The sequence below is a fragment of the Capricornis sumatraensis genome, chromosome 12, assembly GCF_032405125.1.
Source record: "Capricornis sumatraensis isolate serow.1 chromosome 12, serow.2, whole genome shotgun sequence".
NCBI lineage: Eukaryota > Metazoa > Chordata > Mammalia > Artiodactyla > Bovidae > Capricornis > Capricornis sumatraensis.
Genome location: NC_091080.1, coordinates 85,888,997 through 85,901,859, shown reverse-complemented (window position 1 = coordinate 85,901,859; position 12,863 = coordinate 85,888,997). Strand labels below are relative to the sequence as shown.

Below are 12,863 nucleotides of genomic sequence, written 5' to 3'. Positions count from 1 at the left end.
TGTTTATATTTATCACATTTATTGTAAATTATATTTGGTCAGTATCACTCAGATGTCTTTCTTCCATCCCACTTAGACTTGAATCAGATTTTAACATGCCACTGAAAAAAAAAAAAAGTAAGTCAGATGATCTCATTCCAGTCTTGGTTGGTCTTTTGTACTTGTGTTTATTTACTAGTTCAGTTTTATTCAAAAATGAAACAGGGAGTTCCCTGGTCGTCTAGTGGTTAGGATTCAGCACTTTCACTGCTGTGTGGCTGTTGTTCAGTTGCTAAGTTGTGTCCGACTCTGCGACTCCATGGACTACAGCACGCCAGGCTCTCCTGTCCTCCACTATATCCCAAAGTTTGCTCAAATTCATGTCAGTTGAGTCGGTGATGCCATCTGCTTCATCCTCTGCCACTGCTCTCTCCTTTTGCCTTCAATCTTTCCCAGCATCAGGGTCTTTTCCAGTAAGTCAGCTCTTCACAATAAGTGGCCAAAGTATTAGAGCTTCAGCATCAGTTCTTCCAATGAACACTCACTGCTATGGCTCAAGTTCAGTCCCTGGTTGGAAAACTGAGATTTTGCAAGCTTTGTGGCATGGCCAAAATATAAAGATAAAACAAATAATATTTTTTTAATTAAAAAAAAAAAAGAAATTCTAACTATTGTGGCTCTTTTGAGGTAGACGGACCAACCTTGCCTTAAAGTTCATTCTTATTTCCCTTGCTTATCATGATAATGCAGAAATGTGAAAGTTCCCCCAAATGCGAAGACAAGAAAGCCTCAGTATTTCCTCCAAATACTTGGTTCTAATTTTGGACTATTGTGAAATTCTAATGTCATAACTGTCAACTCCCTAAGAATTACATGAAGTCTTGCCCTTTTGGCCTTGATTTCTTTTGAATGTACTTTCCAATAGATCTTTCAAAAGTGGGTGATGAAGCTCACACACTCTGGAAGAAACCACATTTCTCGCATGATATGTTTTGCTTGCTTTTGGAGAAAATTGCAAAAGCTACAGAGTAACATTTATCCCGTGTGTTAGTGGTGACCCACAGACATCTTCACGGGCAGAGCCTGAGGCCCAGGAGGGCGACACGGGTTAGAAGAGCGGACGATTTGAATGCTAAGGAAGGTCGCTGCATGCTCACTGTGGCTCAGCACAGTTTTCTTCTGTTTTTTAATCAACTAATGGAAAATAAATTTCCCCCGAGCTCTTTTGATCTCAAATCTCTGCTCTTCAAAGGCAGGGGCGTGACAGTCGTGACCTCTGCTCTGCTGCTCTAAGCTCTAGCCTCTGTGGAAATTGCCCAGCTCCAGAGGCAGGGAGTGTTTTCGTTGGCCTGTGGGCTCAGCATCCTTGGAACTGCTCTCCTTAACGCCTAAACTTTCCTGCCCGTGTCAGCATCAGTCTTGTCAACACTTCTTTTCCATTTGTGAATCCTGTAGTTAGAGCTTTCAACTCCCCTTTTCTAGAAGGATTCTATATTTAGCACTTGGGCGTTTAGAAACTCTCTCTCTGAAGAAATACATTTCAAGTACGAATCTTTATGACTTATAACAAAGTTTAACTTAGAAAATATATGTAAATATGCAGATTTTTTTTTTATGGCCTTTGATCTCATCTCAAAGCTTTAGTGGTGCGAATGGTGAGGTAACTGATAAAGTGGTTTTACTAGTGAGGCAAGGTTGTACCAAATGAGTACTTTTTTTCTTTTAATCCTTGTTACTTATTTGTCCCCATTTGCTGCTACACTTTTCTGCTGTTCTGGGTGCTTTGGAATTCGCTGATGCTCTGATTCTTCTTCCTGCACGCACAGACCCAGAGAGGCTGTCAGGCATCAGCCAACATTAGTAACCTCTGTCTTAATTTGGACATTTGGTTGTACGCGCCTTCTAGTTTTCAATTTCTGGGTCATGAGCCCACGTATGGGTGGTTATTGGTTTTATGTCCTTTAATAATTTAATTCATTTCTAGCAGTGGAATTTGTTGAGGTGAAAATGTTTACCTATATTATATTTGTCTTACTGTCTTTCGGTTTTATAGATGGAAAAACCAAGGTGCAGAAAGGGTAGCAGGAGAGAGAATTAATTGCCTCTCAAACATGCAGGTCCCCGTTCCAGAACGACCGGGTTAATTCGAGTCCCCCTACTTATTCTCTGTCCCTTAGACAGATTCCCTATACTTTATGTGCTTTCTCTCTCCCATCTTCAAAACAGGGGCATAATGACAGGTACTCATAATGCCGTGAGGATTAAACACTGACTTTCCTCTTAATCATACCTCCAAAAATCTGCCCACATATTGTTCCCTTGCCCTTCTTTGCATTGTTAGGAGTATTTTCAATGCGAGAATTCTCCCTGAAAATGCAAAGTCCTATTTAGTGATTTACCACCTTATGTTTTGGTGTTCAGTAAACGCCGTGGAAACCAAAGATGGGCTCCATTACATGAATTTTTGGTTCCTTTAGTTCGTCCTATGAGAACATGATTTCAAATGAAACCCAGTTTTCCAATGTACTTCATTTCACTTAAAACTATAGCACCTAAAAGTGTTAAACCCCAAGTGGCAAGTGTATATGGTACATATCCTTTCTTTATTATATATTTACTTGACTTGAATGCTAGTTTTTATTATCCACATTGTTACAGCAGATGCTGTAGCCTAAAATTATTTCATTGCTAGGGATATTAAAATTGCCCTGGCTTCACTCAGAAACAACTTTATCAAAATCCCAAGAATAACACTATTGGTACTCCGTATAAAATAGACAGCTAATGAGAACCTTAGTTCTCTGAATGTTGAGCTTTAAGCCAACTTTTTCACTCTCTTCTTTCACTTTCATCAAGAGGCTTTTTAGTTCTTCTTCACTTTCTGCCATAAGGGTGGTGTCATCTGCATATCTGAGGTTATTGATATTTCTCCCAGCAATCTTGATTCCAGCTTGTGCTTCCTCCAACCCAGCGTTTCTCATGATGTACTCTGCATAGAAGTTAAATAAGCAGGGTGACAATATACAGCCTTGACATACTCCTTTTCCTATTTGGAACCAGTCTGTTGTTCCATGTCCAGTTCTAACTGTTGTTTCCTGACCTGCATACAGATTTCTCAAGAGGCAGGTCAGGTGGTCTGGTATGCCCATCTCTTTCAGAATTTTCCACAGTTTCTTGTGATCCACACAGTCAAAGGCTTTGGCATAGTCAATAAAGCAGAAATAGATGTTTTTCTAGAACTCTCTTGCTTTTTCGGTGATCCAGCAGATGTTGGCAATTTGATGTCTGGTTGCTCTGCCTTTTCTAAAACCAGCTTGAACATCAGGAAGTTCACGGTTCATGTATTGCTGAAGCCTGGCTTGGAGAATTTTAAGCATTACTTTACTAACATGTGAGATGAGTGCAATTGTGCAGTAGTTTGAGCATTCTTTGGCATTGCCTTTCTTTGGGACTGGAATGAAAACTGACCTTTTCCAGTCCTGTGGCCACTGCTGAGTTTTCCAAATTTGCTGGCATATTGAGTGCAGCACTTTCACAGCATCATCTTTGAGGATCTGAAATAGCTCAACTGGAATTCCATCACCTCCACTAGCTTTGTGGCATCCGGCCCCATCACTTCATGGCAGATAGATGGGGAAACAGTGGCTGACTTTATTTTTCTGGGCTCTAAAATCACTGCAGATGGTGACTGCAGCAATGAAATTAAAAGATGCTTACTCTTTGGAAGGAAAGTTATGACCAACCTAGACAGCATATTAAAAAGGAGAGATATTACTTTTCCAACAAAGGTCCATCTCTAGTTAAGGCTATGGTTTTTCCAGTAGTCATGTATGGATGTGAGATTTGGACTATAAAAAAGCTGAGTGCTGAAGCATTAAGGCTTTTGAACTGTGGTGTTGGAGGAGACTCTTGAGAATCCCTTGGACTGCAAGGAGATCCACAGTCCACCCTAAAGGAAATCAGTCCTGGGTGTTCATTGGAAGACTGATGTTGAAGCTGAAACTCCAGTACTTTGGCCACCTGATGCAAAGAGCTAACTCAGTGGAAAAGATCCTGATGCTGGGAAAGATTGAGGGCAGGAGGAGAAGGGGACAACAGAGGATGAGATGGTTGGATGGCATCATCGACTCCATGGACATGGGTTTGGGTGGACTCTGGGTGCTGGTGATGCACAGGGAGGCCTGGTGTGCTGCAATTCATGGGTTCTCAAAGAGTCGGACAGGACTGAGCAACTGAACTGAACTGAATGAGAACCTACTGTGTAGCACAGGGGACTCTATTCAAGACTCTATGGTGACCTAACTGGGAAGGAAATCCAAAAAGAAAGAGGAGATATATGTATAGGAATAGCTGATTCACTTTGCTGAACAGTAGAAACGGTTAATAACACAATGTTGTAAAGCAGTGTTAGTGCAAGTAAAAAGAGAAATCCTTAGGAACAAGAACAATAAAATGTTGCATGTGATTTGAGTCCCTTTAGAAGCGCTTTTGTCATTGATAAAATGATCATGGATAAATATTGTTTTTCTGAAAAATGTCTTCTCATTTCAAAAGTCCACCCCAACTCAGCCAGCCTCCCCCTCCCTCTGTCTGGGCAGGAACCAGCATCTTCACTGTGTATGAGGCCGCTTCCCAGGAAGGCTGGGTGTTCCTCATGTACCGAGCCATCGACAGCTTTCCCCGCTGGCGTTCCTACTTCTACTTCATCACCCTGATCTTCTTCCTGGCCTGGCTGGTTAAGGTACTCGGGCAGTTCCTCCTCATCAGGTCCATGTTTTCCGACAGTTTCTGCAGATCTTTTGGTTTTGATGGTCCTCCCTCCCTCTTGCCCAGCGTTTGGTAAATGTGGTCTCTCGTTTTCTTGCAGAACGTGTTCATCGCTGTCATCATAGAAACATTTGCGGAAATCAGGGTGCAGTTTCAACAGATGTGGGGGTCGAGAAGCAGCACTACTTCCACAGCCACCACGCAGGTACCTACTGGGGTGATGACGTCACTCGGAGAGAATGACGTCACTCGGAGAGGATGACGTCGTTCCCTCGAACTGGGGGTGTCCCTCCGCACCACCCTTGGGAATTGATGGAACTTGAGAAACTCCTCTTATCATGGGCTTTGGCAGCCAGACTCGCTGAGGGAGCTGCTTAAACTTACAGATGCAAAGGCCCAAGCCCAGAAGAACCAAATCAGACCCTGGGGGTGATGGCACCTATGTTTTTAACAGTTCCAGGGGTATGTTTGATACACAGTCAGGCTTATCATCACATTTATTAGGTACTTTTGATTTGATTCTGCCTTCACATGTCCTCAAAGGGCTTGCAGATAAAATACAGCAATTGGACAGACTTCCCTGGTGGTCTGGTGGCTAGGATTTAATACTCCCAGTGCAGGGGGTCCAGGTTCATTCCCTGGTCAGAGAACTAGATACGTGTTACATCTAAGAATTTGCATGCTGCAACTAAGACTTGGCACAGCCAAAGGGAAAAATACAAGTGTAGCAACTGTAGAATTTCCCATTTTTATAAATATCCATATATTTGCAAACCAATATAATGGCCCGTATGTAAAGGATTAGAATTGCTGACTAGAAAATTTATTTCATTCAGAACGAAGCAATCATAATAGAATAAATTATGAAAAAGACCCCTCAATTCAAATGCTTGCCTCTGAATTTTGAGGAATTACTGAATGTTCAGAAGGTTTCCCCTATGCTTCTAAGAAATTGGAAGTGACCGTGCTATATAAAAATAGCATGACATTTATTACATAAAAGGGTAATTCAGATAAAATTCTTTGTTTTTATTTTTGGCTTTGTTTTGTGTATTTGTTTATTTGATTAGAAAGGAAGAATAGATGTATAAATATCTTTTTCTGGTATGAATCTTTATAAAAAAAGAAAGAAAATAAAAATTCCTAAATTGAGGATGAAATGCTTTTATGCCTTATAACTATTAACTTAACATTAAATTTTAAGATAAATTTAAGTTTGTGAATATAAATGCAGGTTTACTAAGACAAAGATGTCTCTTAAAGATTCAAGGTAAAAATTTTACTTTGAAAATCTCCAAATTGAACTTTTAATAATCATATGATTATTACTTTAAATAATATTTTATTTTTTAAAATAATTATATTTGTGACTATGCATTAAAATTTTAAAGAAAAGAATTCAGGATAGTGGCTCACTGGGGTGGAGATGGGGAAGAAGAGGAATAAAATTAAGGAGAAGGGCAAAAGTAACAAAAATGCTATTAAACATGCTCATCTTTGGAAAAGCCTTATGCAGCATCTTTGTAATTTTGTGAAAGTTCGAATAGTCTAACCAATTCCTTATAGATGAAATAGTATTAATATTTTTCAGTTTTGTCAAACTGCTATTCAGACTTCCATGAAAGATTTTTATAGTTATCACCTGGGTTATATCACAGATGGCATGTAGGAAAACATTCAGTGAGTCCGCCACATATTTCTGCTCTCATTTTTTGAAGTGAACTATGAGAAATTATACAGGACCAAGTGCATTGCTGGCTTGTCTTTTAAGTAGAGTGACACCCTCATGAAGGTGTGTTTTCCAGAACAGACTTTGAGAATGAAGTGTAATATACAGTTATGAACTCCACACAGAATCCACATTTGATATTCCTGAGGACCTAAAACGTCCTTCAAACCACATAATGCTCATTAAGTAACTCTTACTTGTCAAACCACAGCTGGAAAAGTGGTGTTTGGAAATGCCAAATCAGCCAGCAGTTTTCCCAGGAAGTGAAATGTGGAGGGACTGTGAACACAGTTGTACAAAATTGCTTGGATGCAAAATTGCCCTTAATCAGGAGGCATAAGCCAGTAATTTAGAGGTAATGCGTCTAGGTATTCGACAGAGGTAATCACATGGAGAATTGTGAAAAACCTTCATTAAGAAAAACGCTGTGGCTGAGGCCCCGGTTGCTAGGCAACCAAAAGCTCCTGAAGCAGCCTCTCTGGTAAACCACCACTTGGGGTGCCTGGCAACAGGCCACAAGCCCCGCCCAGCCCCTCCCCAGCCCCTCAGCAAGTGATCCAGATGCTTTTGTATGTGTGGAAGGGAGAGATGTCATCTGCTATGATTCTATTACATTTGTAAAATCTGACACAACTTTGTGCCTAAGGACCTCCCATTAGCTGGTTTAAAACAAAATCGGAAGTTTAATTCTAATAAAGCAGATGGGCTTTCAGGAAATAAAATGAAAATGGTTGTGTATTGTGAAGCTCACAGCCTTTCTGAAATGAAGCCAGTTCTCACCTTCCTCTAGCATGTAGGTGTCTGCAGTTGTTTTCTGTAAGGCATCCTCTTACAAGGGCAAAGAGCATCCCAGGCCTAGTGGACTCAGTGATGTTTCTAAGTCCCTGGACTTTCCCAGGTCTGTGTTTGTAGAAAGGGAAATTATACACATTAACAGGATAAAGTAGGGGCTTTCCAACATCTTAGGAGGTTCGATGGGAATTGGCTGTGATACAGGCTGTTCAGAGGCAAACGAGAATTAGCGATGAGAATGTTTTCTTTAAAATAACAAAGCAACTTCCCTCCAAGTCACAGCACAGAAACAAATTACAGAAAAATTAATGCCAACGGTCTTGTGGAGACCATAATAGAGCAGGACGCAGGAAAACAAAGGGCAAATAATGTGGAAATTTTCGGATTAGTAATCAGTAGTTTGCCTGAACTCCGATGGGGAGGGGTGTCTCTGGCACCTGTAGTTATTAGACACGGATCACTGTTGCTACTTGCTCAGTTATGTGTTGGGCTAAAGTGCAAGAGGTTCATACATCCAGGAAGCCATCGTCCCCTGTGTCAGCCCACAGTAGCGGGGCTGACGCCATGCCACAGGTCCGTAGCAGGTGTTGGCCCAGAATTGGATGTCGGGATGGGCTGATGTACTAGTGGACCATGTCCTGAGCACCACGTATCCCCAGTCCAGAGTTGCATGCCCATCCTTAAACACTTCATCTCGGATATCTGTTGCCATTCGCAGGGTCCTCTGATTTAGGCTGGTTCATGATAGGGACGAGCTTAGAACTGAAAGAACTACCAAACTGTAGGGCCCCGAAAGGCTATGTTGTATGCGATGAGAGACACAAAACAGCCTCTGCTTTTCAAAACGCACCCAACTTTTATATACAAAGCATGGCCCAGTAAGGTCATGTTGGAAAACTGAAGTAGCTCAGGCATGTCTGACTCTTTTGCAACCCCATGGACCATAGCATACCAGTCTCCTCTGTCCATGGGATTTTCCAGGCAAGGGTACTGGAGTGGGTTGCCATTTCCTTCTCCAGAGGATTTTACTGACCCAGGGATCGAACCCGGGTCTCCCATATTGCAGGCAGATGCTTTACCATCTGAGCCACCAGGGAAGCCACAAGGTCACGTAAATAAATATTCTTACTGTCTAAAGACAGCAATCATTCCTGGGTCTGTCATTGTCTCTGACTTGCTGTTTTCTGAAGAAGATGGAAGACTGATAAGGATGGAGTTGATTCAAGGACACAGGGATTCTTCCTCCTTTGTAGGTCCGTGAGCATTCTCAGAATATGGGTTCCTCCATACCTGAACAACTTCTGTGTAAATATGTAGTTCAGATTAAAAGGCTGAAAGGCATAGATGAAAAGGCATGTGATCAAAAATGAAAAGAAGTTCTGTATAAAAAGACTTTGTACCACATTATGTTCCAAGACAACACTTTAGTAAAAATGTGTTTACTGCATTCTAAGACCATTGGTTTCCACATGAATATACATCATTAAAATATGTGAGAAAGCAATTTAGTGAAAGCAGTTTCTGGGAAGGGCTATTGTAGGAGGTACAATAGTGAGCTCCTTCTAATAAGAAACTATAGTCATGGAATAATACATTCATCACAGGAAGCCATAAATGAGAATTGTGTTTTGTAACCCTGAGTCATGGAATATATTATTTAATAACAAAATCAAGTCAAGTGTCTACCCTCATTTTGTGTGATAATGACTATTCCTTTTTTTTATAAGATGATTGGTTTTGAAAGAATCCAAGGAGCATGTGAATTTCAAAATAAATTTTGAATTTTCTTTTCATTAACAAATGTGTATATATGTCTTGGGTTTGGAATTGTAATTCAGTTGCTAGTGATTATTCCTGTTACCAAGATTCATTCTCTTCCACCTACCATTAAATAATCTGTTATTGTTGTTGCTGCTGCTGATATTCTGCCTCAACTAGAACACGCCCCAAAGCAAATTTCTTAGCTAAATCAAGTGGCGCTTTATAAGACCCTAGCAAACAGTTGCAAATAGATAAGCGTGAGATGATTCTCAAGACTGAAATCTCCGTGGATTCCCATGTGATTGTACCAAGAGCAGAGTGCTCATTGGTAATATTCCATTGATTCATACACTGCCACAGGAAATCACAACATGGACTGCCCTGTTGACTTTAAAGGCATCTTATCTAATTTTCATGATTATGTTGTGAAGTGGGTACTGTTATTGTCTCTGCTTTGCAGATTAAAAAAGACAAGGATTGGAAAGTTAATTATCTGATCCAGTATTACGTACCTGGCGCATGGTGGAACTGGCACTCCAAACCAGCTTCCTCGGCCTTAAGGGTCTTTTGTTTTTTCCCCACTCAGTTTTGCCCACTGAGATCCTACCTCCTTTTAATTTAGTCAATACGGCCCCTGCTGTCAATGCACTATCTTTTTTTCTGGCATCTCTTCTCTTAAAAAAACAAAGTTTTCTTGTTGGATGAAAGGTGGAGAAAAGGCTACTTTCATACATTATTACTAACACTATAAATTGGAGCATCCTTTTTACAAAACAGTTTGGCAGTATGTATCAGAAGCCTTAAAAACATATGAACTATTTGACAAAGAGATTGCACTTCTAGTAATTTATCCTAAAAAAATTCTGAACAATGCTCAAAGATATACATTTGAGAATGTTTATGGAAGCATTTTGGTAAACAAAAAAAAAAAAGAGAGAGAGAGAGAGAGACAGAGGGAGATTAACTCTAGCAATAAATTATTGATTTTAAATTATAAAATTAGAATAAATGAACACCACTAAGTCATGACTGAACTTTATTGATATGGAAATATTCAAATAACATATTAATGCAATAGAAAGGTCTCATGTTTGTATGTACATGTGTGTGGGCAAAATACCAGGAAGGTTAACTCTAAAATGTTAGGGGTGATTGTCTCTGGAGAATGTGTTTACAATTTTTTTACAGCTCATACATATTTTGAAGATTTAATAGTAAGCCTGTATTAATAATATAATTTGAGGGGAACATTTTATGTCTTTACAATGAACCGACTCATTGAAAATTCAAACTGAAGCCACTTGTGTTGTTAGTTTCAGCCACAAGGGACAAAAAGCCTGAAAAAGTGGCTCATGTAAAATAGAGTTCCTTTCTCTCTCATGTAAAGTTGGAGTATGTCATTCGAGGGTTGTTATGGTTGTCTGTGTTCTACAGATACAGAATCCTTCCACCTTTTTGCTCCACCTTTCAAAACTTCCATTTCCAAAATTGCCTCCTAGTCTAAAATGGCTGCTGTAGTGCTAACCCTTACATCAATATTCCAGTGAGCAGGAAGGGAAAAAACAGAAAGTTTCAGTTTGCATTTCATGGATAGTGTATAATTACATGATTCAAGATGAGCTTCAAAAATGAAAAAGAATTAGTTCTTCTTCTTTTTTTTCTTTTGATGGTCATAAAATTTTCTTACTTTGGAAGACAAGGAGAACAGATATGGAGTGACAACTGGCAGTTCCTGCCATACTCCCCTAGGAGCTTCAGTTCCATAGGGTTTATGGCCCTGGATAACACACTGCTGTTACATGTGTACCTCATGTAGCTGCTGTTATATTAACCAAGCTAGATGTTGTGTATTCAGAGAACCAATGAGAAATTGACCATATTTGCATTTTCTTCACTTTATGTCATACAAAAAAGTGACCTTGAGAGAACACTTTCACTAAAAATTGATTCATTTGATTTTGGTTGACTGGAAGAAAAAATAATTTAACACAGAAAATTAGTCTGCTGCTGATGAAAGCAAATGTGTGCCCCAGGGATTTTTTTGTCCCCTGATAAGAGAAGAGAATGCTTATACAGAGAGTTCCCACCTAGTGACTGGCAGGATCGCTTTTGTCTTTTCTCCTTCAAAGGAGACTTCCAGACATTTGACAGGTATTTTAAAAGGCTCTTATACATGTTTGCATGTCACCCAATGTATGTATTCTGAGAATGAGCCTATTTGTGATGCCTGTGCTTGATTCTGTCACTAAGCATACCTTTTAAGATTCATTCTAAAGGGAATCAAAATCCTGTAAATGGACAGCAGAAAAAAGTCATTTGTGATTGGGACCTTGAATCAGAGAACCTTTGTGTAAAGGTACACCTCCACTTTGTCATTTTTAAAATACATATATGAGGACTTTCATGGCAGGTCAGTGGTTAAGACTAAGTGCTTCCACTGCAGGGGGCCTGGGTTTGATCCCTGGTGGGAGCTCTACCATCCTGCATGCCTCATGGGGAAAAAAAAAAAAAGATCTACCACCTCTGTTACCAGGGGTTTGAAGTTATAAATCCTCGGTAATGGGATCTTGCCACCATCTCATATTTCCATCAATAATTACCCTTATGATCACAGGGTCAGAGTAACAGGAAGGCATGAATATGGCAAAGAAAGTGTTTACGTGTGTGAAATTGTGAACTCGGACAGGAATAAAACAGTGAGTGTTTGTAGTTGTGACTTTTCTTAAAAAATAAAGAGCCGTAATTCCCCACCCTATTCCATCACTCTCACACATGCACACTTAAGGAATTGAAAAGAAAATATATATTAGTGGGAAAATACTTATAAGTGGTAAATGCCTTCCAGCTTAGTGCATTATTGATAGATAACTAAATTTTGAGGTATTGCAGTGTAAGTTAGGTAACCTACACATCCAGCAAGTTCAATGACTGTCAAATTTTACTATCCTGTACAATCCTGAATTTCATCATGTATGTCTTTTAAGATTTAAAAAAAAACTACTTCTTCCCTTCATAAATGTGTACATAAAGTTTTTGCTGAGCAGATTGGTTGTGGCCTATGTAAACTGATTTCACAAAGACTTTTAGGTGCTTTGACATTCTCCTACCATTAAAACAGCCCTCCTCTCTTCCTCTAGGCTACATGCACATTTCTTATTTATCCTGAGAATGTTTTTCTTTTGGTTCAGGGAGAACTGTCCATTAAATAAAGATAAAAATTTGCCATTTTTTGTTAAAGCAGGTCATGCTTTGGTATTCTAATTATCATTTTCTCTGAGATCTAATATATAATAACCAACATAATGGGAATAAGATACCTACTGTAAAGTCTTACGGAGAAGAATATTTGAGTAATTCTATGCAGAGCATATTCAAGGCAGAAAGGACCGGATACATAGCAAGTGCTCAATTAATGCAAGCCATTATCCTTACTATTATTATGCACTCAAGTTTGCAGTGTTAAAATGAACATCACTGGAGTGACTCATGCTGTAAATATAAAAGTGTAAGAAGACAAATCTTTGATAACATAAAAATGTAAAAAGCTGGAGTCAAAGTTAGAGTTCTCGATGTTCCCTTGGAAGTGTTTCTGACTCATCTCCCTCTTTGTCTTGAAGATGTTTCATGAAGACGCTGCTGGCGGGTGGCAGCTGGTAGCTGTGGACGTCAACAAGCCCCAGGGACGCGCCCCAGCCTGCCTCCAGGTGCGGAACAACGCCATTTCTAAAACTCACCCCACAAAAGTCTTTGACTTATTTTATACAGGGAAACCCATAGCACTCCAGGCTCTAGACCTGCCCAAGTTTGTGGGCAGTATTTTGCTCCATCCTGTGCC

General features: G+C 39.8%; 1 protein-coding gene across 2 annotated transcripts in view; it reads left to right on the top strand.

The window, feature by feature from the left end:
- The window catches only part of NALCN (sodium leak channel, non-selective), a 280,814-nt gene that overhangs the window by 66,120 nt on the left and 201,831 nt on the right, over window positions 1-12,863 (top strand). The window contains exons 7-9 of one of the 2 annotated variants that reach the window (XM_068984390.1): window positions 4,578-4,720; window positions 4,847-4,951; window positions 12,646-12,732. In XM_068984390.1, coding sequence (XP_068840491.1) covers window positions 4,578-4,720; window positions 4,847-4,951; window positions 12,646-12,732 — 335 coding nt within the window. The remainder of the gene's footprint in view (window positions 1-4,577; window positions 4,721-4,846; window positions 4,952-12,645; window positions 12,733-12,863) is intronic. The other variant, XM_068984391.1, reaches the window with a different exon arrangement.